Source organism: Bombina bombina, chromosome 4, assembly GCF_027579735.1.
Source record: "Bombina bombina isolate aBomBom1 chromosome 4, aBomBom1.pri, whole genome shotgun sequence".
NCBI classification, from domain to species: Eukaryota; Metazoa; Chordata; class Amphibia; order Anura; family Bombinatoridae; genus Bombina; species Bombina bombina.
In genome coordinates this window covers 198,660,116-198,686,220 of record NC_069502.1, presented here as the reverse complement: position 1 = coordinate 198,686,220, position 26,105 = coordinate 198,660,116, and the positions used below count along the sequence as shown (strand labels likewise).

Here is a 26,105-nt window from a genome sequence, read left to right as displayed (position 1 = left end):
CTCACCTACAGTTATTTTTTAACAAATGAAACTAAGCAAAATTGATAACAGAAATAAACTGGATAGTTGTTTAAAATTAATTCTCTAACGGACTCATTTAAAGTGAAGGTAAACGTAAGCCTACTGCCTCACGGCATTGGAAAGACTTTTAAAAAACGATCCAAGTTTAATTCATCACATTTTTTATATTTATTTTTTCATGCCCTTTGCATAAACGTCACGGCCCGGGGGGAAACAAGGATTAGTTGTTTTAAGAATCGTCATCTGTCAATCAATTAGACAATATGGCGGCCGGGGGAGAGCTGCGCTTATTGTCGAAGCGGTAAAAATTTGAGAAAATAAATAAATATTAAAAAAAGATTAATTAAACTCTGGCTCATATTTAAAAATCTATCCAATCCCGTGAGGCAGAAGGGTTAAGTTTACCTTTACTTTAAGTTTAATTTTGACTTTACTGTCCCTTTAATTGTATGTGAGGCCTCATTTGCATTTTGCAGGTAAGCCTTAACTATATAATATTCAGAGGAACAGGAGTGAAAAGCAATAACAACTGGGACTGTGCAAGGGAATTCTGCTTAACATGATCAGCAGGGACAAAATTCCTAGCATGGGTGGTCACGTGAACGTGCACAGAATATCATTGCCATAAGGACCATGGGGATGCATAGTGGGGGTCTAGTAGATTACACTTATATTACACATGGAAATAAAGAGTAAAGTTTAAATAAACAAAATGAAGAACACATTTGGGGAAGCTGTAATAGAGCCAAGTTCTTTTTGCCTGAGGGGATTTAATAAGCAGAGAATTGCTGCATTAAAACATACTATGGTTTATATTGAAACGTTAAATAATATTAACGTAATTTCCAGCACAATCGTCTATAAGCAAGAGTAAGAACACTGATATCGGTTATGTATAGAGATCTAGATTTTAGAAAATGTACACAGAACAAAAAAAGCTGCAAGAAGAGTCTGTTATTCAAGCACTATAACAAAGAGGGTCAAAGAGTGAACAGACATCATAGCAGACTTGTCCAACCTAAGGTACAAAGACTACAATGCATTTTATACAGCACTCCACTTCTCCAAAGTAAATATACTTTTAAACCACAGAGGAATGTGTGCCAGACATACATAGTAGGTTGCTGTGGTGTGATAAAATGATTTACAGCTTTTTTATTCAGTAGATGCTACTCAGGTCATCCTAGTATGGAAATGAAGCAGCAGCACTGAATAATCTAAAAAAAAAGTCATCGGTAAACCACATCCTGCATAAAACTATTTGATGGGACATTCCAGTGTAATAAGGGAATGTTCTAATTTATTAGCCAGACCATTTCTGACTATGGTTTGAATGATCAAAAACTCACCAGCAAGGAGAAAAATGATACAATTTATTTAGGCCTTATATTGTAATTATAGACATTTTACTATCACATACACAATCCTGAATAGTGAGATAAGCAGATCAATAGGACCTGGCAAGACTTCTTAGATAATGTTGCCAGACCAGAAAGCTTTACCAATTTGGGCGCTATATGAAATAGTTGTTTTTGCCTGTTGGTACCTTTACTAAAAATATGAATAATGTAATATTGTCTATAGAAAATATAAGGAGCACAAGTGCTTGGAATACAGTGAGAGAAAAAAAAAAAAAATAAGATATGCACGTCTGCTGTATTTGGAAGGTCAGACCATTTAAGGGACACTAAAGTTAAAAATTATACTTTCATGATTCAGTTAGAGCAGCAATTTTAAACAACTTTACAATTTACTTCCATTAACAAAATGTGCAGTCTTTTTATATTTACACTTTTTGAGTAACTAACTCCTACTGAGCATGTGCAAACACTCACAGAACATACGTATAAGCATTTGTGATTGGATGAAGGCTGTCACATGATACAGTGGGAGTGGAAATAGACATAACTTTGAAATTTGTCAGAAAAAAAAAAATCTACTACTCATATGAAGTTTAGACATAGTGCCCCATGTATTAAATGGCATGCAGACAAGCGTCTCAACTTGTGAAGCTGTCCGCACACCTTCGCTGCATACAAAGAGCAGGGGATCTGTTTGTCCACTGGCCCGTACGCATCATTACACACTCCAATGAGTGTGTAATGCGTGACCAAATCGCATAAGAGAAGGGACTGTCAATCACCAATAGCTTGCTCGCTCTTCGTGAAAGTGTAAGAAGCAGCTGTCTAATGAATGCTGCTTCTTACAATGCGGGAAGCAGGCTTGCATGTGCAAACCTTCCCCGCAAGGGCTCCGGAGCAGCTTACGCTACTTCGTACATGGAGCCCTACGTGCTATTGCATTGCCTTTTTATCATGCATTTGTTGATTATGCAAATCTACTATATTTACTGGTCTGTCCTTTAAATTGATATGTTCTTATAAGCAATGGGTTGAGGTTTCAAGAAGCAAAAACTGCTTTTCAGATACATAAATAAACTCAAGGAGCAATTTCCCATACAGCTAGTATAACAAGTTATTAGAAACACAGGGGAAGTCAACTTTACAGTACAGTGTTTCTTTAACCAATGCACATATTTAAAAGCATAATTAAAAGGGATGTTGAACAGTAAATACATATAAACATAATGATGAATTCAAATCAAAGATTAGCCTTAGAGTAACATGTAGATTTATTTTTACCATTATATTAGTTTAAATATTTAAGATATAAGTGTAACATTTTCGTTTCTATAAAGTACTCTAGATTCTATAAATTAATGGATCGCTGCCATGTTTGAACTAGTTTTTTATTTATTTGGCATCTGCTGAGAACAGTTAGGGAAATATATATTGTTTGCAGCAGGACAGTGAGATAAGGTGAAAACTTTAAGTTCGAACATGGCGGCACCCATTACTTTACAAAAACTAAGTGGAATTTAGAAAAACAACAATTTTCAGAGTTAAATTACAGGAAGAGGGGACAAAATAAATAATGAAAGTATATTGCAAACTATCTATCTTATCACAGCGCACCCAATCGCGCTACTGAACTAAATGTAGCGTGCTCCCACTCAGGTCTGGCAGCGGGAGCAAGCTATATTTAGTTTAATAGCGTGATCAGCCGCACTGTGATTAGATAGTTTGCAATATACTTTCATTATATCTTATATTTTTATATACACAGAATGAAGCAAAATATAATACTACTTACCTTGCTTCCAGTATTAAGGGTGTTGAAGGCCACTTGGTAGTCAGTGACATTGTTACCGCCTTGGAATCTGCTGCAGCTGCAGCTGAGAAATACAGACATAAACCAAGGACTACGCACAGTAATTCCATTGCACTTCTGGTGTCTAAAGGAAGCAGAGAGGAATAAAATGAGAAAGGAGAGCAGCTGTCACCAGGTTGTTTTAAATAATATACATACTTTGCGGCACACACACACAGTATCTCACAAAAGTGAGTACACCCCTCAAGTTTTTTGTAAATATTTTAGAATATCTTTTCATGTGACAACACTGAAGACATTACACTTTGCTACAATGTAAAGTAGTGAGTTTACAGCCTGTATCACAGTGTAAATTTGCCGTCCCCTCAAAATAACTCAACACACAGCCATTAATGTCTACTCTAAACCATTGGCAACAAAAGTGAGTACACCCCTAAATGGAAATGTCCAAATTGGGCCCAATTAGCCATTTTCCCTCCCCGGTGTCATGTGACACGTTAGTGTTACAAGGTTTCAGGTGTGAATGGGGAGCAGGTGTGTTAAATTTGGTGTTATCGCTATCACACTCTTTTATACTGGTCACTGGAAGTTCAACATGGCACCTCATGGCAAAGAACTCTCTGAGGATCTGAAAAAAAAAGAATTGTTGCTCTACATAAAGATGGCCTAAGCTATAAAAAGATTGCCAAGACCCTGAAACTGAGCTGCAGCAAGGTGGGCAAGACCATACAGCAGTTTCACAGGACAGCTCCCACTCAGAACAGGCCTCGCCATGATTGACCAAAGAAGTTGAGTGCACGTGCTCAGCGTCATATCCAGAGGTTGTCTTTGGGAAATAGATGTATGAGTGCTGCCAGTATTGCTGCAGAAGTTGAAGGGGTGGGGGGTCAGCCTGTCAGTGCTCAGACCATACGCCACACACTGCATCAAATTGGTCTGCATGGCTGTCGTCCCAGAAGGAACCTCTTCTAAAAATGATGCACAAGAAAGCCCGCAAACAGTTTGCTGAAGACAAGCAGACTAAGGACATGGATTACTGGAACCATGTCCGTGGTCCGATGAGACCAAGATAAACTTATTTGGTTCAGATGGTGTCAAACATGTGGGGCGGCAACCAGGTGAGGAGTACAAAGACAAGTGTGCCTTGCCTACAGTCATTAAGGGAACCATGAATGCCAACATGTACTGTGACATACTGAAGCACACAGCCATTAATGTCTACTCTAAACCATTGGCAACAAAAGTGAGTACACCCCTAAATGGAAATGTCCAAATTGGGCCCAATTAGCCATTTTCCCTCCCCGGTGTCATGTGACACGTTAGTGTTACAAGGTTTCAGGTGTGAATGGGGAGCAGGTGTGTTAAATTTGGTGTTATCGCTATCACACTCTTTTATACTGGTCACTGGAAGTTCAACATGGCACCTCATGGCAAAGAACTCTCTGAGGATCTGAAAAAAAAAGAATTGTTGCTCTACATAAAGATGGCCTAAGCTATAAAAAGATTGCCAAGACCCTGAAACTGAGCTGCAGCAAGGTGGGCAAGACCATACAGCAGTTTCACAGGACAGCTCCCACTCAGAACAGGCCTCGCCATGATTGACCAAAGAAGTTGAGTGCACGTGCTCAGCGTCATATCCAGAGGTTGTCTTTGGGAAATAGATGTATGAGTGCTGCCAGTATTGCTGCAGAAGTTGAAGGGGTGGGGGGTCAGCCTGTCAGTGCTCAGACCATACGCCACACACTGCATCAAATTGGTCTGCATGGCTGTCGTCCCAGAAGGAACCTCTTCTAAAAATGATGCACAAGAAAGCCCGCAAACAGTTTGCTGAAGACAAGCAGACTAAGGACATGGATTACTGGAACCATGTCCGTGGTCCGATGAGACCAAGATAAACTTATTTGGTTCAGATGGTGTCAAACATGTGGGGCGGCAACCAGGTGAGGAGTACAAAGACAAGTGTGCCTTGCCTACAGTCATTAAGGGAACCATGAATGCCAACATGTACTGTGACATACTGAAGCAGAGCATGATCCCCTCCCTTCGGAGACTAGGTTGCAGGGCAGTATTCCAACATAACGACCCCAAACACACCTCCAAGATGACCACTGCCTTGCTAAAGAACCTGAGGGTAAAGGTGATATACTGGCCAAGCATGTCTCCAAACCTACACCCTATTGAGCATCTGTGGGGCATCCTCAAATGGAAGGTGGGGGAGCGCAAGATCTCTAATATCCACCAGCTCTGTGATGTCATCATGGAGGAGTGGAAGAGGACTCCAGTGGCAACCTGTGAAGCTCTGGTGAACTCCATGCCCAAGAGGTTTAAGGCAGTGCTGGAAAATAATGGTGGGCACACAAAATATGGGCACACAAAATATTGACACTTTGGGCCCAATATGGACAATTCCACTTAGGGGTATACTCACTTTTGTTGCCAATGGTTTAAACATTAATGGCAGTGTGTTGAGTTATTTTGAGTGGACAGCAAATTTACACTGTTATACAGGCTGTACACTCACTACTTTACATTGTAGCAAAGTGTAATTTCTTCAGTGTTGTCAAATGAAAAGATATAATAAAATATTTACAAAAATGTGAGGGGTGTGCTCACTTTTGTGTGTGTGTGTATATATATATATATATATATATATATATTAAAAAAACACGGGTGGGGTCAGCACTCTCAGGCCGGACCGGGTACACATCCAATGACCCTGTAACATGCACAGCCCTGGGTGCAAACCAGCATTCTCAGGAAGCTGCACTGTCACCAGAGCCACAGGCAGTTAACCTCAGACAGGCCTGGGTGCAAGGCCCAAACAGGGAAAATTACAAAAAAATAATACATTAATATAACACACAGAAGAAGTTCAGCACTCACTCACAAGCTCTCAACTAAGATAAAAAGCAGCAATGGAAGAGTTAGTTACCGCATCTGGCCAAATGGGAAAAGCCCAGGTACCTCGTCAAGGTCTCTTCCAAAAAACCTGGGTCCCTAAACAGCCACACAATGCAGGCTCACAATCAAACAACTGTGAAAAAAGCAACTGTGAAAAAATGGAGGGTGCACAGGCTTATGTAATCTCCCCAAACATTTACAAAACACGGGTGGGTTCAGCACTCTCAGGCCGGACCGGGTACACATCCTATGACCCTGCAACATGCACAGCCCTAGGTGCAAACCAGCACTCTCAGGAAGCTGCACTGTCACCAGAGCCACAGGCAGTTAACCTCAGATAGGCCTGGGTGCAAGGCCCAAACAGGGAGTGCTGACCCCACCTGTGTTTTGTATATGTTTGGGGAGATTACATAAGCCTGTGCACCCTCCATTTTTTCACAGTTGTTTGATTGTGAGCCTGCATTGTGTGGCTGTTTAGGGACCCAGTCTTTTTTTTTGGAAGAGACCTTGACGAGGTACCTGAGCTTTTCCCATTTGGCCAGATGCGGTAACTAACTCTTCCATTGCTGCTTTTTATCTTAGTTGAGAGCTTGTGAGTGAGTGCTGGATTTTTTCTGTGTGTTATATTAATGAATTATTTTTTTGTAATTTTCCCTGTTTGGGCCTTGCACCCAGGCCTGTCGTTCTGGTGACAGTGCAGCTTCCTGAGAGTGCTGGTTTGCACCTAGGGCTGTGCATTTTGCAGGCTCATAAGACGTGTACCCAGTCCGGCCTGAGAGTGCTGACCCCACCCGTGTTTTGTATATGTTTGGGGACATTACATAAGCCTGTGCACCCTCCATTTTTTCAGTTGTTTTTTTTCACAGTTGTTTGATTGTGAGCCTGCATTGTGTGGCTGTTTAGGTACCCAGGTTTTTTGGAAGAGACCTTGACGAGGTACCTAGGCTTTTCCCATTTGGCCAGATGCGGTAACTAACTCTGGAAAAAAAAATCATGGATGGAACTGTATACATTATATAAGAGTGTTGTTGTGCACATTTTATTTATTCTGAAGAAGTGGATAGAATAGTCCTCGAAACGTCAAATAAACATTTTGACTTATTGATGACTTAAATTCCTGTGAGTGCATTCTTTTTGGTATTTGTATTCTACATTTCTTGCACCCAGGTAGTTGACCCAGGAGGGTGGAATCACATTTTGGAGTATATATATATATATATATATATATATATATATATATATATACACACATACACACAAACACTCCAAAAAGTATACATATATTGTGGGGGGGTTTAAAGCAGATGCTCTTGTGCTTAATAAACGTACTATTTAGTTTTTAGACATAGGAAGGGGAGTACTTGTAAATATTAAAATGTGCACAAAGATGCATTTCCTGCACATTTCAGTCTAAATAGAGAGATCTTTAGAATGCAGTAGCTTCAGCCATATTGTAATCTAAGCTAGTGAACAAGACAACTGTATAGCTGCTAGAGCCATCATTTAAAAGGGACTCAAAAAGCTTTACTGTTCTGCCTAAAGGATTTTTAAGGTTTTAAGGGGGGGTTAGTGCCGAATAAACCATTTTTTCTGTGGGAGTTGTCTCAGGTCAATAAAATAATAATACACTTCCTTTTAGATTCATCTTAAATGTAAACAGCTCTTAATTTGCCTTTTATCGCAAAAAAAGAATCTTGTTAATATGTTTAACACTTCCATACACATGATGGAAAAAAATGAGTAATATGTAATTTTAACAGAGAAATCTGTTTAAAACTCAAATAGTGTATCTTTCTTTGGATAGGAAAAATCCAATGTGTGCAGAAGTAGTAAGTGAAGGCAAAACTGCTGGTGTCCCCTGCTGTCATTCAGCACTGCCTACTGCAGCCTCCCTCTGCAGGTTGCTTGTATAACAATGCTACACACACTCTGCTGCCACATAGTGATAAAACATGTGCATGCTCCTGAGACTTTATTTAGTGTGGCTTCATGGAGAGAGCCAAGTTTCATTCACAGAAACCCAAGAGAAAGAGGTTAAATGAATACATTAATATGATCTTGAAATTAGAACATCACAAACATGAATATTTCATTTTAACTTCCATTTTTCTTTTAAGGGAAGTATTTAACTTAATATATGTACTAAAGTGAGCTGCAAAGGTTTTTCATAAGGACATACAAATGTACAGTAAATTCAATATACCAACGCGATAGTATTATGAAATCTGAAATTGCAAAAATACTTAAAGGGACAGTAAACTTTACTTTCAAATTTGCATATTATTAAAAATCCTACTTAAGTTATAAGAATAAAGTGTAAAATGTTTTGCTCTCTTATCATAAAAATGTTAGATTTTAGTAATTGCGCAATTTAACTAATCCGGAGAGGACCGATCACCTCATTATTGTTATTGATTGAAGGCGCGCTCTCAGACCAATGCTGAGCTGATGCGCATGCTTAAAAACCCTCCTCTACAAACACAGAAGATACAAATATAGGAACCCTTTGCAAGTATATAAACATACATATAAAAATACATCATGATAAATGTATATAAATATACACAACTATTAAACAAAGGCCTCTCTTTTGTTCCTAGTAACTCTCTTTCTGAACTAGATTTAAAATTAGATGTACATAAGTTTCATAGAAACCTAAAAATTAAAGAGTTTTTTAAGGAACATGTCACCAGATCGGATGACACACACCGAGAATTTAGTTGCTTCAAAAAGCCCAGTACTTTTGAGCCAGGGAATTGTTGTCCCAGTATAAAAACTTTTACGAGACTTGTGACACAAGATATGGAACAGGAGGTATGTGACAATAAATGGAAAAATAATTTGTCTAGTGAGGAGCGTACTGCAATTAGGTTGTTGCAGTCTGATACATCCCTGGTGATCAGGCTCGCCGATAAGGGGGGGGGGGGCAATAGTCCTCATGGACTACAAGGACTATAAGGAGGACATACTGCAACAACTTATGGATAGTACCACCTACAAAAAAAAAAAAAAACTATCAGGAGATTCCACAGGCACTTTTAAAAAGAAATTAGATACTTTGTTGGACTTCGGATTTGAACAGGGCTTAATACTGTAACTTTTGTGTGATGGATAAACCGGCTACCCCGACTGGGTAGCTCCGCCAAACGGGTCCTGCTTCCTCCCTGCCGACTGCAGCTATGTAGCTGGCAAGTGACCACAGCCTGTAGCCACCCCTGATGCCCGACAGCATCAGTACCCAGGGTCCCACCCTGTGGCAGACTCCAGCTACCCAGACTGGGTAGCTCTGCCTGATGATTCTTTCTCTGCCTGGAACAGGCTGCTATGTAGCCAAGGAAAGTGATTTCTATGTAGCCCAGGAAAGTGATTTTAGCTGGAGCTCACCCAAATAACTAGACAGACTAGCCTTCAGGTGAACAAGAACTGATTTTATTGAAAACATGCACTCCTTTTATACAGACAGCTCATCTTGATAAGACCCTGGACAATCCCACTATTTTCCCGCCCCTCCAGACAGCCCAGCACCTCCATAGGAGCCACAGTCCCACATAATCCCAATACATATGGGTGGCGGTTTCGGGGTGATCCCGGTGGAGCGGCGGGAAGTTGAAGTTTTGGGGTTAGGGGTGTCCAAAACCCCCGGTTCCCAAAGGAGCTCCCCTCCGGCAATTCCACCACCCCTTGTACTCCCCAGGGGCTACTAATCCCAAAATGAGCGGAGCTCTGGGGCACATGGTTGCTGGAGCGACCTGGGTTAAAGTTAGCGGGTTCTCTGCTGTGCTGTGGCCAACCAGGAGTTCCAGGAGCCTGGCCAGCCTGTGAAGGGTTAGATGGGTGTCCGTTGTGAGGCGGCCGACCGGGAGTTCCAGGCCAGCCTAGGAGGGTTTTCCTGGTCATACATCAACTTTTCTCTGAACACAAAAACAAGCCAACACAAAGCAAACAAACAGCTTCCAGAGATGATGGTTGCTCTGAGGAGCCCAAAACCACTGAGAAACAACAGGGTTGAGGTTGTAGGGGGGTGGGGGATAGCCTTAGCCGTCTGGTATCCGTGACATTTTGTATCACACAATTTCCCAGAATTCTGAATTTTATACACCATCCCCAAAGTGCATAAGAGTCTGCACAATGCGCTGGGACGTCCCATTGTCTCGGCAGTTCACTCTTTAACACAACCGGTGGCAATATATTGATTTTTTACTCCAGCCAATTGTTAGACAGGTCCATTCATTTCTATTGGATAGCAATCAGCTAATTAGACTTTTGAAGAATGTTCAGATTGAAGGGGGAGATTTGGTGGTGACCTTGGACCTCAACAATCTCTATATCATCATTCCGCATGATGTGGGACTGTTGGCGGTTAAGAAACATTTACTCCAGGACACTAAGTACAGTACCTGTTGAACTTGTGTTGACTATGATAGACTTTTGTCTGAAACTAAACTATTTCCGATTTGAGGAGGACTTTTATGTGCAGTCCGCTGGCATGACAATGGGGTCTAATATGGCCCCAGCATATGCCAAAATTTTTATGTCAGATTTCGAAAATATTTTTGTGTGGTCCGGAGAGGGGTCGTCTATTCTCTTCTTCAGAAGATACGTAGATGACACCTTCCTGATCTGGAGGGGTGATCTTGACTCTCTACAAGCATGGTTCAGTACACTTAACAACACTGACACGACATCGGACAGCGGGAGTGTTAGTTTTCTTGATCTACAGATATTTAAAGATGGCCCTAAATTAGGGACTACTCTTTAACCTACAGAAACCTACAGATCGCAATTTGATTCTTAGAGCAGACAGCTGCCATCCACCAACATTATTTCAGGGCATAGTCAAGTCACAGATGGTGAGAACCATCCGTAACAACACACAGCACACTCGGGGAGTCTCCCAGTTAGAGGAAACTAGGAGTAAGTTTCTCCAGAGAGGATACAAACTGAGAACGGTGGGACCAATCCTTGATATGGTACAGCAACATACTCAAGAGGAGCTGATTAATGAAAACAAAGAGAACCAGGAGCGCAATAGGCTGATCATGGTAACCACGTTCACCCCTGGTACCATTAATACAGGAAGAATTTTGAAGACACTGGCTGATACTTTCATCAGATCCCAAGCTTCGATTTAGCAAAGAGCTAACACCAATGGTGGGGTTTAAAACAAGCACTAATCTTCGTGACCTGTTGGTACGTATGGACCCTAAACAGTGCTATCAGAAAAAACAGAAGATAAACATCAAGGGAAGCTACAGATGTGTGGGCTGCACCACGTGCAACGGTCTCATTTCAACAAAGAAATGTGATAAATTTATACTATCAGACATTTGATCACCTATACCACCACTCATGTGGTTTATTTACTTGTGTGTCCATGCTCCATGTTTTATGTGGGCAAAACGAAGTGTACCTTGAGAGAGCGCATGGCCAATCACAGGCTGGCTATACGCCAGGCGTTAGTAAAGGGCTCTTCGTGTCAACCATTGGCAAGGCACTGTGCGGAGCAGAGACAGACGGTGGCATCAATCAGATATACTCTGATAAACCATGTGCCGAAACCGGATCGGGGTGGAGACCGGGATAAACTCCTACTCTCTAGAGAAGCCCAGTGTATATAGAGGTTGGGGACTATCTCCCCAGGAGGACTGAACGCTGTACCAGACTTCAAGGGGTTAATTTGATCTGATACAAACCTAGGGTGCGGATATGTAGCGTGGTACAATATGATGGAAAGGTGCCGGCGGCACCTTGGGATGCTGCCTGTTTACTAGAGTTGTCATATCAGGACCCTGATGCAGTGGAGCGGATCCGTTGGTGGGGAACTCGGGAGTGCCCACAATGTCTACTATATAATGTCACCCACAGCACAGATAGTACCAACATTGCCTGAAGTCTGGGAGGTATAAATTGATGGAAGAGGTAGTATGTACCCTTTTATGGATGTGACCGGAGGAACATGGTGCCATTTTGGATGGAACTTATAATATATATGATTTATGTGCCTTTCAACATAACAATTTATGTCTATACGAAGAGATACAGTGCTGTCTGCAATTCTTTATGTTTTATTTCCTTGTGTATCTGTCTATGGATACTGTTTTATTGTACTATTGTAACTGGAATAGATGCCAGGAGGAACCAATTCTGAGGTTCCCAGATATATGTAAAAAATGTCATAGTAGTACTAACATGTTTAGTCCTAATTGCTATATAATCTGTCTGTAGTGTAATCAGACAGGCTTACAAAATAGACAAGATGCGTCTAGTATTCAATTTTTGTAAACCTGATACACTTAGAAAGACCTAATTGAGATATATTCTGTATCTGTACATATTTTTAGACCTGCAGTGTTAAGTTATCACTTAAACACCCAGCAGGGGGTGCTATCACTGTGGTTATGTTCCTCACTTTAAGGCTTAAAGGGACTTTAAAACACACAAAAAATCTTTAATGATTCAGAGAGAATACAATTTTAAACAACATCCTAATTTACTTCTTTTACCTGATTTACTTCATTCTTTAGATATTCTTTGTTGAAGAACTAGAAATGCACATGGGTGAGACAATCACTCCAGGCATCTATCTGCAGTCACCAATCAGCAGCTACTGAGCCAATCACTACAGGCATCTATCTGCAGCCACCAATCAGCAGCTACTGAGCCTATCTAGATATGCTTTTCAGCAAAGGATATCATGAGAATTAAGCAAATTAGATAAGTAAATTAGAAAGTTGTTTAACATTGCATACTCTTTGTAAATCATGAAGGGAAAAATGTGGGTTTCATGTCCTTTTAACACCTATTGTACACTTATGACTTTATTCACACAGGATTTACACTCTCTGTGAAACTGGAAGTGATACTATGACAACTTCCGGTTTGCCATTTTTTTACATCAATATTTTTCCAGCATGAACTTGCCTACACATAGTTCTTCTGTTCAATAAGGTGTGTGGAGATCTGTACCCTGAATGGGCATGGTTTTGTATATTTTGTAACTATAATTATGAGCCCAGTGAAACCGGAAGTGGAGAGCCGGTTGGGGCTGGATGGAACGCAGGGATGCGTTCCAAACACTGTTTGGCGCAATTCTGATAGATGTGGAAGGTATGTACTTGATAAGTTGTCACTATATAATGTGTAAGTGTTTATCACATTTGTTCACTTTTTTGATCTGATGAAAGGGACTTGAGTTCCCTGAAACGTCATCTAATAAATTTGACCTTGCTTTGGAGAAAGTCCTGAGATTGCATTATTATTGTAAGAATATAAATATACATATATATTTATTTGAACCGCCATTTTTTTATTTTGTCAGAAGCCCAATACTTTGATATTTTATAAAAAAATGTTTATTCTCGGTTTTATATTGGTTAAAATACTAACCTTTCTCGTTATTTACAATGGGGTACAATTTTAAAAAGCATAAAGTATATTAGAAGAAACGTTTCCTTCTAGTGATGTAAACAGCGGATCACCAATAACATATTTTGCAATCCACTGTTTACATTTATCTGTCCAGTGACAGAGTGTGTGAGGCTACAGGACACGCGCTACAGAGCTCTAAAGATCCTGTGTGAGCGCGCGTTAGTAGGAGAGGAGTGGGCATATGCTGAGTTCAGCATAACCGAGTGAGTGCAGCATAACCGCACGCTGAGCGAGTTGGGGCGGGGGATGGATACAGAGAAGAAACAGCTTTAGAGGGTATTATTTAATTATAAAAAGCATTTGGGATATATAGATTATTTTCTACAGCAAATAAAAATACATATATTTTAAAATATATTCATGCTAAATCATTGTTTACTGTCCCTTTAACTATAGTCTAAATAATCCACAACTCTATGTTTCCCAGCAATACTTTTGAAACTTATGTTGCTAAATAAAAAAAAGCTCCCTAGTAAAATAGTGTAGCAATTTTCCTAATTGTGTTTGCATTGAGCTTACTGGGGAGTACAAAAGCTATAAATGAGAGATTTATAAAATAAACAGACAGATTACATCTGTTTATATAGAAAGTAAGCATAACTAATTAAATATATTTTAGCTTCTGTTTCCTTAAAATGTATGTACAGACTTTAGGGACTATAAATTGGATCACAAATAACTGCCGTCTGACTCCTTAACCCCTTAATGACAACTGACGTACCAGGTACGTCATGCATTAACAAGCAGTTAATGACAATAGACGTACCTGGTACGTCAGTTGTCTAACAAAGTGCTGGAAGCGATCGCGATCGCTTCCAGCAGCTCTGAGGGCATTGCAGTGATGCCTCGATATGGAGGCATCCTGCAATACCCCTTTACAAGCCTCCGATGCAGAGAGAGCCACTCTGTGGCCCTCTCTGCACCGGAGCATCGTTGGTGGGTGGGAGCGCAACAGGGAGGCGGGTGGGCGGCCAGCAATGGCCCATGATCATGTGGAGGGGGGCGGGATCGGAGGCGGAAGTACTCGGGGGCGCGCACGGACGCGCGTGCACGGGGCGGGAGCGGGTGGGAACCGCTACCCTACAGAAAAATAAAATACTGTAATACATTGGGAGAAAAGGGGGGGGATTTTATTTATAAAGTAATCGAAGGGTTGGGGTGGGGGGGTGTAGCTACACTACAGAAAGTAGCTCAAAATTAAAGAATCTTTTTTTTTTTTACTTAACTGGGTACTGGCAGACAGCTGCCAGTACCCAAGATGGCGCCCATTAGGCTAGAGGGGGAGGGTTAGAGAACTGTTTGATGGGGGATCCATGATATTGGAGGCTAAGGGGGGATTCTACAAAGCAGCATATGCAAATATGCTATTAAACCCCCCCCCCCAAAAAAAAAAAATATACCTTTTTATATTAGTACTGGCAGACTTTCTGCCAGTACTTAAGATGGCGGGAACAATTGTAGGTTGGAGGAGGGAAGAGAGCTGTTTGGGAGGGATCAGGGGGTCTGATGTTTCAGGTGGGAGGCTGATCTCTATACTAAAGCTAAAATTAACCCTGCAAACTCCCTACAAGCTACCTAATTAACCCCTTCACTGCTAGCCATAATACACGCGTGATGCACAGCGGCATTTAGCAGCCTTCTAATTATCAAAAGCAACACCAAAGCCACATATGTCTGCTATTTCTGAACAAAGGGGATCCCAGAGAAGCATTTACAACCATTTGTGCCATAATTGCACAAGCTGTTTGTAAATAATTTCAGTGAGAAACCTAATGTTTGTGAAAAAGGAAACAATTTATTTTTATTTGATCGCATTTGGCGCTGAAATGGTGGCATGAAATATACCAAAATGGGCCTAGATCAATACTTTGGGTTGTCTACTACACTACACTAAAGCTAAAATTAACCCTACACATTCCCTACAAGCTCCCTGATTAACCCCTGCACTGCTGGACATAATACACGTGTGGTGCGCAGCGGCATTTAGCAGCCTTCTAATTACCAAAAAGCAACGCCAAAGCCATATATGTCTGCTATTTCTGAACAAAGGGGATCCCAGAGAAGCATTTACAACCATTTATGCCATAATTGCACAAGCTGTTTGTAAATAATTTCAGTGGGAAAACCGAAAGTTTGTGAAAAAATTTGTGAAAAAGGGAATGATTTTTTGTATTTGATCGCATTTGGCGGTGAAATGGTGGCATGAAATATACCAAAATGGGCCTAGATCCATACTTTGGGATGTCTTCTAAAAAAAAAAATATATACATGTCAAGGGATATTCAGGAATTCCTGAAAGATATCAGTGTCCCAATGTAACTAGCGCTCATTTTGAAAAAAACTGGTTTGGAAATAGCAAAGTGCTAGTTGTATTTATGGCCCTATAACTTGTAAAAAAAAAGCAAAGAAGAAGATGTAAACATTGGGTATTTCTAAACTCAGGACACAATTTAGAAACTATTTAGTATGGGTGTTTTTTGGTGGTTGCAGATGTGTAACAGATTTTGGGGCTAAAAGTTAGAAAAAGTGTGTTTTTTTCCATTTTTTCCTCATATTTTATAATTTTTTTTATAATAAATTATAAGATATGATGAAAATAATGGTATCTTTAGAAAGTCCATTTAATGGCGAGAAAAACGGTATATAATATGTGTGGGTACAGTAAATGAGTAAGAGGAAAATTACAGCTAAACACAAACACCGCAGAAATGTAAAAATAGCCTTTGTCACAAACGGACAGAAAATGGAAAAGTACTGTTGTCACTAAGGGGTTAAAAAGGGACATTAAACACTAAATACATTTAGACGCTTCCCTCTATGGTAGCTGCCATTTGTAACCTAGGTTTCACTGCAGGTATCTGAAGAGCTACTTCAGGTGAGCAAGCATATTAAAGGGATACTAACCCCAATTTTTTTCTTTCATGATTCAGATAGAGCATGCAATTTTAAGCAACTTTCTAATTCACTCCTATTATCATTTTTTCTTTGTTCTCATGTTATCTTGATTTGAAAAAGCAGGAATGAAAGGTTAGGAGCTGGCCCATTTTTAGTTCAGAAAAGGTGAGAGAATCCCAGGCGCCTACCCTAAGGAGGCTAGGTTTGAGTAACGGATATACTAGTATGGCTAAAAAGTGTATATATAATTTAATATAATACAAGGTAAAAACAGAGTAAAAACTAATTACAGTACAAACTTCATGGATCCATGATAAATTATGTAACAATTGGTAAAGAATAATAAATAAAAAATCAATAATAAAACAATATAACAATACGCAATTGATTGCAGCAGGTTGTAGAACAAACCAATAATGATGATACGAATCTATTAGCTTTAAATGGCAATCTTAGTTAATTAAACAGCGAAGTAATTCCTAAAAATCTGAATTCCAAACAGAAAAAAGAATAAGAATAAAGTGTGTGAAATCTTGTTGTAAATAGTCAATATGTTATTCACAAGTAAATACTATGTGATCCGGTGGTAGTTGAAAGTTTAAAACAGTGACGAAAGTCTCAAAGGAAAACAGTCTCAAAGGAAAAAAGTCTCAAAAAATATAAGTCTCAAAAAATATAAGTCTCAAAAAATATAAGTCTCAAAAAATATAAGTCTCAAAAAATATAAGTCTCAAAAAATATAAGTCTCAAAAAATATAAGTCTCAAAAAATATAAGTCTCAAAAAATATAAGTCTCAAAAAATATAAGTCTCAAAAAATATAAGTCTCAAAAAATATAAGTCTCAAAAAATATAAGTCTCAAAAAATATAAGTCTCAAAAAATATAAGTCTCAAAAAATATAAGTCTCAAAAAATATAAGTCTCAAAAAATATAAGTCTCAAAAAATATAAGTCTCAAAAAATATAAGTCTCAAAAAATAATAGCAAAGGAATTACTTCGCTGTTTAATTAACTAAGATTGCCATTTAAAGCTAATAGATTCGTATCATCATTATTGGTTTGTTCTACAACCTGCTGCAATCAATTGCGTATTGTTATATTGTTTTATTATTGATTTTTTTATTTATTATTCTTTACCAATTGTTACATAATTTATCATGGATCCATGAAGTTTGTACTGTAATTTGTTTTTACTCTGTTTTTACCTTGTATTATATTAAATTATATATACACTTTTTAGCCATACTAGTATATCCGTTACTCAAACCTAGCTTCCTTAGGGTAGGCGCCTGGGATTCTCTCACCTTTTCAGTATCTTACACTGGGTAATAGCTAGGAGTCACCCGCTCCCAGGCTCATAGGTTCTTATCAGGCGCTGAGGTCTATCTTTTAAATCAGATTCTTTTAAACCATTTTTAGTTCAGCACCTGGGTAGCGCTTGCTGATTGGTTTGCTACATTTAGCCACAAATCAGCAAGTGCTACCCAGGTGCTGAACAAAAAATGGGACGGCTCTAAAGCTTACAGTACTGATTTTTCAAATCAAGATAGCATGAGAACAAAGAAAAATTGATTAATGGAGTAAATTAGAAAGTTGCTTAAAATCTCATGCTCTATCTGAATCATGAAAGAAAAAAAAATTGGGTTTAGTATCCCTTTAAAGAAACAGTCTACTCAAAAAAAAAATATTGTTTGAAAAGATAAATACCGGTATTTCCTTTATTACCCATTACCCAGTCTTGCACAGCCAACACTGTTATATTAATATACGTTTTACCTCTGTGATAAACTTGTATCTAAGCCTCGCCAGAAAGCCCCCTTATCTCAGGGCTATTTATGTATTACCTATTGACTTGCATTTTAGCCAATTAGTGCTGTGTCCTGCACAACTCCACAGGAGTGAGCACAATGTTATCTATATGGCACACATGAATTAGCTGTGTCTTGTTGTGAAAAGCTAACAAAAATGCATAAGAGCCTGTCTGGAGTGGCTTGGAAACAGGTTGAAATCATGTATATGTTAAATGTTATAAAGTATATTAATATAACAATATTGGTTGTGCAAAGCTGGGGAATGGGTAGTAAATCAGTTATCTATCTTTTTAAACAAAAACAATTTTGGTGTAGACTGTCTGTTTAAAATTGGAATGCAACATGGCAGCACCCATGACTAGAGGGAGGCAGGGAATAACCTCTATGCTTACATGTTTTTAGTGTTTAATGTCCCTTTAAAGGGCCATCCCCAGGCTCCTAACGTTTTGGATTATTCTCCATATTTCTATATACAAATACCCCTGTCTGGCTCCTAAATATTATTACAGGCTCCTACATTTTAAACGAATTTGTCTAATAGAGTCTAATTTGTTAAAGCATGTCATTTTAACACTAGCGACCCTACAACTCTGTGTGTTTAAAGCCCACATAGGGATTAAAAGCATATCGCTGCAGCATCACGTCATGATAAAGTTACATATCATTGTTCCACTATAATGGCCCTTTTATATTCTGAATAGCTCCAGAGTGGCATATACAATTTGTTATAGTGAATAGTCGTCACTTATTTTAAAAGGGACATTCTGGTCAAAATGTCAATGCGCATAGATGAACTACATCTATGAATGGAAACAATTGCAATATACAAGTATTTGCAAGAATGCTTCTAGTAAAAGTTATCCCTGTTATAGTGTTTCTCTGCACATTCAAGTGCAACATAGCTAGATATTCTCAGTGCACCAACATTTTAAATACTGCAGCAGCTCAGAGCACCAGTGGGGCTTGTATCATGCCAGCAATTAACAAATTGAGTAATTTTCTGATGATACAAGCACCTTAGGCTTAAAATGCTGTTGCAAGGTGCATGCTTAAATACATGTTCGAAACAGATATAGCTTTTATTAGAAGCAATTTTGCTAATATATGTATATTACAAAAATGCTTCCAAATGGATTCAAATTTTGGCTGTAGTATCCCTTTAAAGGGATACTAACCTCAAAAGTATTTATTTCATGATTCGGATAGAGCATGCAATTTTAAGCAACTTTCTAATTTACTCCTATTATCAATTTTTCTTTGTTCTCATGTTATCTTGATTTTAAAAAGCAGTAATGAAAGGTTAGGAGCCAGCCCATTTTTAGTTCAACACCTGGGTAGCGCTTGCTAATTGGTTTGCTACATTTAGCCACAAATCAGCAAGTGCTACCCAGGTGCTGAACAAAAAATGGGCTGGCTCTAAAGCTTACAGTACTGCTTTTTCAAATCCAGATAGCAGGAGAACAAAGAAATTTTGATAATAGGAGTAAATTAGAAAGTTGCTTAAAATCTCATGCTCTATATGAATCATGAAAGAAAAAAGTTGGGTTTAGTATCCCTTTAAGTATTTATGCTCAGAGTGAATAGTCGCATCATAAAACACTTGTCCATCCTAAGGTCCAAAGGCCACAATCCATTTTATCTGGCTCATCATTACTCCAAAGTAAATATGTCTGAGCCTTGAAAATGTTAGTACTTGGATATATTTGTAGTATTGCTTTTCTAACCAGATGTTTACCAATAAAAAATTGGACAAGAAGAGATCCTGTATGCATATTTCTCTTGATCTGTATGACAACACATGAACATAAATTGCAAACAGAATGTAATTAACGTCTGTGTAGATCAAAGGTTTGGATTTCCGAATAGTTTGGATTTTGGAAAATTTGTACATTTGGATCTGTAAAATTTGACAGCTTGGAGAGGGGAGGGGAGTGTAAAAAAACAATATCTTATGTAATTTAGGCAATATTTACATGCTGTAATAAAGCTTATACATGCAACCTAAAAGTAGTTTTATATAGTTTTTAATAATTTTGTATACCTAGTACCATCAGAAAAATAGTACAGTACTGTAAATCAGAAAGGTAATAGTTGTTTTAAGTCTGGATTTCTGAATACTTTTGGAATTTCAGATTAAGGGATTTGTACCCGTAATTGAAAGAAAAGTATTTACTACTATATAAATATATTTTCGTGGCTGCTACACAGTAGTAAGATGTAGTAGTGGAATAATAGACACAGGCACAAGTTTAGTACACAGATGTTTAGGAGCTTTAAAGACGCATCTTCATAACTACCATAAAACATACACGTCAAAAGAACCATGTACAATTTTGCATACAACAGTAGGCACATGAATATATGACAGGCATATAATATGCACAAATACACAGTTATCTGTTTAAGCAACCATATAGATATATGGCAAATGCTATGCACTCGCATGGGTTCATGCAGCATCAGTGTATGCACAGCGTGTCCAGTATAGGGTATGTAGTGATGCGCCTATAGCCCTTATGACTGGGGACAACAAATCAGCCTGCTATGGGGAGTGCTTGTCACAGATTCTCTGCTTTACATCCGGATTGCTCTATGCACCGCTCTCAGTCACTGCATGCTTTTGCCATTCACCCTACAGCCCCTTAACCCTTGGTGACACCGAGCTGCCAGGATAATCACAGCGCAATGGGTTCATATATACAGTGAGTTGTAGCTGCACATAAAATCTATAACAATAAAAGCCAAATTACTGGGACCTTACACGTCCAGATAACAATTAGCAGTTCTCGGCTATAGATACAAAGCATCAATGACAAATAAGGTTTAACCGCTTCCTAGCCAACAACTGCATAAACTTGCTACTTACGGTTACCGGTGTTCCACTTCCCAAAGCCACTTCCGCAAGTGCATGAGAATCCGGATATCCCCTCCCCACTACCAGTAGACATTTTGTTTAAGGGCAACATTTAGGCTGGTCATAGCTTTTCGCTGACTGTAAATATAGCCTACAGCTTCATCAGCGATGTTGTTTCAACTGTATATTTAACCATTATTGCCAGGCAAGGCAAATCCGTGCAATTATTTATATTATTATTTATCAATAGGAAGAATACGCTGCAAACCTTGCCAATATCAAAGATGGCGCAGAGTGGACTATAGTCTGATGACTAGGCTCAGCAGTATTGCTCTTGTTGGTCGTGACTCGTAAAGTGAAAGGTGTCGTCTGTTCCAGTAGAACATACGGTGGTGCTATTTATTATTTTGTTTAATTCACTCCTAAATGGTTTCTGAAATGTAGCTCCAGTAGTGCCTAAAACACATTGAAACAGAAACTAAGAAGTACAAGACAGGTTATGCTCAGAGCCATTCATTTTTTATATTCTCACCTTAAAGAGATACTAAACCCACATTTTTCTTTCATGATTCAGATAGAGCATCCAATTTTAAACACCTTTCTAATTTACTCCTATTATCAATTTTATTTTTCTTCTTTCTCTTGCTATCTTTATTTAAAAAAGAAGGCATCTAAGCTAAGGAGCCTGACAATTTTTGGTTGAGCACACTGGACAGAACTTGTTTATTGGTGGGTGCATTTAGCCACCAATCAGCAAGCACAACCCAGGTTGTAAAACCAAAAATGGGCCAGCTTCTAAACTTACATTCTTGCTTTTCAAATAAAGATAGCAAGAGAATCAAGAAAAACATTGCTAATAGGAGTAAATTAGAAAGTTGCTTAAAATTGCATGTTCTATCTGAATCATGAAAGAAAAAATTTGGCTCCAGTGTCCCTTTAATGGGCTGCAGTTGTCTATGGTACCTCAAAGCACATAGATTAGTCAGATATTAGTTATGTACATGTACAGTAGGGTTGCCACATTTAGTTCAGGCAAAATCCGAACTCTATTGCGCCTGCACAGCAAAATAATAATATATAATATTATGTATAAACTATGGGGTCAATTTATCAAGCTGCGGTAAACAGGGGCACAATTCAGCATTGCACACAAGAGCTATTTTGCGCTTTCGTGCAATCCCGTCCCCTGCCCGCGCACAGCCAATCACGTGCGGGCAGGAGATGTCAATTTCCCCGGTCAGACACAACCGGGGAGATTGAAATTCGCCACCTTAGAGGCGAAAGGTTAGGAAAACAGCGGTCTGATGACCGCTGCTTGTTAAATATGACGTGCAGGTTCTCTTGTGAGAACCTGCAGTCGTAGGGGGTCGAAAGTCTTGTGAAACCTTTGATAAATCGAACCCTATGACCCCTTTCGCCCTGCTATGGCTGCAGGTTCTCACAAGAGAACCTACAGTCTGTATTTAACAAGCAGCGGTTATTAGACTGCTGCTTCCCTAACCTTTTGCCACCTATCCAGGAACGACCCAGAGAATTGTGGTACTGGTTTCCATTTATGTGTCTGGGTTTGAAGTGGATTAAGGGTTTGGTGGGAAACAGCCACAACCAAAAAAGGTGACGTGCACATGCCTACTGTTATTTCTCTCTTGCGTGTATGTGTGTCTTATGGAGATCCTATACCACACTACGAATACAGTGGCACCACACTGGCAGTCTTTTCTATGTTAGGGCCAGCTGACACGATATATAAATCGTGTCGTCAGTAGTAATTTTAGCAGAAAAGTGGTGCTGTGCAGTACTGAATATATTGAACAAAAGAGAGGAAAGAACCTCCCAAAAGGCTGCACAATAGCACTCTATGCCTGGACTAATTGGTAGAGAAGTTGGGAGAGTTAAAACATAACTTTTAGGGGGGCGGAGCCAACTGCCAAGCTGAATAGTCGCATGCAGCAAGAGCTCCGGCTCTTAATATTGTTGTAGGGGGCTTATTGTTAACTTTTCTAAAGCCTAAAATACCCACTAAGGTCTCCTGCAAACTCACTTTAGAGACTAAATATTTTTGGGCTTGGCGGTAGAAGAAGGGAACTTTACTTCGATCTACATATCTTGAGACTGCCACGAGGTCACAGTGCTCAGATACAAATTTTGAAACGAATAAAAGATGTGAAGAGAGGCTCCTGGACTATCGCAATCTCTCCCATAAAACTGATAGCACTTAAAGGAAGAAAGAAAACAGAAAAAGGGAAGGAAACATGACGCTTGTAGCTAACGAAGACAACTTTTACAATACGGTGCAGTCCCTGCTCGTAAATCTATCATGGCGGATGGAGGAAAACTTCAATGAATTCATAGCGCTCTTGAAGCCAGCTACACACGATCTTGCTGATGGATATATACCATCGGCTGAGAAGTTAGCTGTGCCGGAGCAGACCCCCAAGTCGGCACATACTCTACCTGTCATAAGAACAGTTCATGAGGTTCACACTCTGGACAGGTCCCGACAGCTCAAAGCTGATTACCCAGAAATTACAGGACCTCAGGAACTACTACACCCGAAGCATTACTCTACCTGTCACATGAATAGCTTACTTGACAGCGTGGGTCCCTTGCTGCCAGCCGGGCTTTCAGAACTCTCTTCTGTGGATGCCAGAACCTTACCTAGGATGACATTAAGCCGCCACACTCGTCTCCGCTCTTTGTTACACGTGGCTGGAATACAGTTGCATGCATACGCCTGGAGGCATTGCTTTCTGAACGGCCCTGAGTGCCGACTTATACGTTACCCCACTACATCTGTGACCAGGCATTTAGGGATCGGTTAATTAAGTGGTCACTCTCATACATGGCCCCTGCGGGCATAGCTGTGTAAGATATACATACCCCTCTTGTACCTCCCAATGACGACTCCTTAGTCAGAAGTGTATATGTTTTGGGGAACAAATTAACTTGCATAGCCGATGTCATTTACAAGACACTAGTTAGAAAGCTAGCTTTCTCTTCACCTAAATATTTTGGACGTGGGTATAACTTGAGGCGATGCGGCCGACTCGCTAGTAGGTGAGGGCATTGCAGCCAAAGTTCTATATGAAGGTGTCCGAATTCTGGAGGAGGTAAGGAAACACCCGACATTTTGAAGGAGTTGTAACTTGTGGTTAATCTGCAGCAGTGGCCTCACGATATGACTTTGACCTCTCTGGACATTCGGAAGAAAGTGGGCTAATTACAGATATGGTTGATGTGATCTCGTACCTCTTGTCACACTTGACTCCTCTATCAGTTATACACTCTGGCTGCAGCAGACTTTACGAGTCCGTGCTAAACAGCTTTTGACAATAGCGATCTGAACCATTACATGTATATCCAATTTACACTATGCCCCGATCTGGAACATTTGTCTTCACGGTGCTTCATCTCAGGATGGGAAAATACTAATTGTTTAAAAGGCTTAACCTATCCTATGTGTGACTCAGACATTATATCGTTTGGTGTGCGTTAGTATTAGATTGTAATTGCTCATAACTCTTCAGACACTGAAGTACAATTTTACCTTGTCAGGTTATATACATGTTTTACCTACCAAAATTCATATAAAGATATATTTGTGATATGACTAGGTAATCTGTATGTATAACAGTATAGCTTTCTTTTTTTTTATAGTTCTGGGGGAATTGTTCTGAATTTGAAGTTGTCTGCAATGTAAACTTTTACATGAATACTATATTTTGAATGTGGTAAGTTTGCAGGCTCCCAGCTAGTTTATGAATAATGTATATAACATTTTATATTCTACGTTACTCAGGGTCATATATGTTATTTTACATGTCTAACTCACAATAGCATAGAAAATACATATCTAGGTGATAATATTTAACAGTATTGCCTCTCCCTATCAATTGCTATGTTATAATCCTTGCTATAAGGTTTTATGACCCTGTACTATTGCACAACTCGGTTGCATTTATTTGTACAATAGCTTGACTATGTCTCATCACTATAAGGTACACCGTTATCCTCAGGTATCTTGCATCTCCTTAAAGCTGTGAAGGGTGTTTATCCCAGGGGTTGTGACCCTTCTATATTGGTGTTATCATTAATCCATATTGATTACCTGCTAGTCGAACATATTATATATAATGGCAGTTAGCGGTATTCTTTATGTATCTTGTTGTGTGATGTGTTCATCTACTAATGTCTTTATTGGAAGGCTTTTGAGGATAACCCTGTTATTACTTATAGCCTGCCTACCTGCCTAAATTGTTTGATAATTATTAACTAAGTTATGTACATGCTAAATCTCTATATATAGTTACTCTAGATTAAACTTTTCATTGCACTGCAATTATATGTTTTATCTGCTTGCCTGACACTGTTCAGGACGGTACTATTTCTCACAAATGTCCAGTGGCGTTGGTGCTGTCATTAAGCTGTTTATACTGCAATATTAACTAGATACGTGAAAGGTCTCATATATAACAGAATGCCACATTAAGCAATATTGATTTTGTGTGATTGATAATGTATCACTAACTTACTGTTTTTCGGGCTAAACACGTTAATGGAGCCTTCCAGTATACTATAGCCTAATCTTGTATTTGTAATATAAAAAAAAAAAAAAAAACTTCGCTGTATTATATTAACTAGCTGTTATATATTCATCTAGTGGACAGGTTGGATACGCAATGTTTGGATAAGTTTATATATTACATGTCTCATTACTCTTTAGGTCAGTTCTGAACACCTTTGTGAATTGCTATCATTGTAACATGTATGCATTTCTTTATAGTTCATTTTTGTAACGTTTGAGTCTCCCTGAATGAATCAGCAGAGTAGCCTTTTGCCACTATTTAGCTACTCCACCTAGAGTTAAGATGCCACTACGCCCCACTACCTACTCCTAAGTAGACTAATTTCCCAAGACATATCTAATTTATCTTTTTAGTAATCCAGCTGCCAGGCCTACGGTCTCTACGTTTGTACTCTCTTAGGCCCACTCCTGGTACCTTATGCTACTCACACTTATATAT

The 26,105-nt window shown here is 39.2% G+C and overlaps 1 protein-coding gene across 2 annotated transcripts in view; it reads right to left on the bottom strand.

The window, feature by feature from the left end:
- The window catches only part of UGGT1 (UDP-glucose glycoprotein glucosyltransferase 1), a 259,452-nt gene extending 238,311 nt beyond the window's left edge, over window positions 1-21,141 (bottom strand). For both annotated transcript variants that reach the window (XM_053709747.1, XM_053709748.1), the window contains exons 1-2: window positions 21,094-21,141; window positions 3,175-3,316 (exon numbers count right to left, since the gene is read on the bottom strand). In XM_053709747.1, the coding sequence (XP_053565722.1) occupies window positions 3,175-3,302 (128 nt within the window). In that variant the 5' untranslated portion in view covers window positions 3,303-3,316; window positions 21,094-21,141. The remainder of the gene's footprint in view (window positions 1-3,174; window positions 3,317-21,093) is intronic.
- Window positions 21,142-26,105: the final 4,964 nt, after the last annotated feature.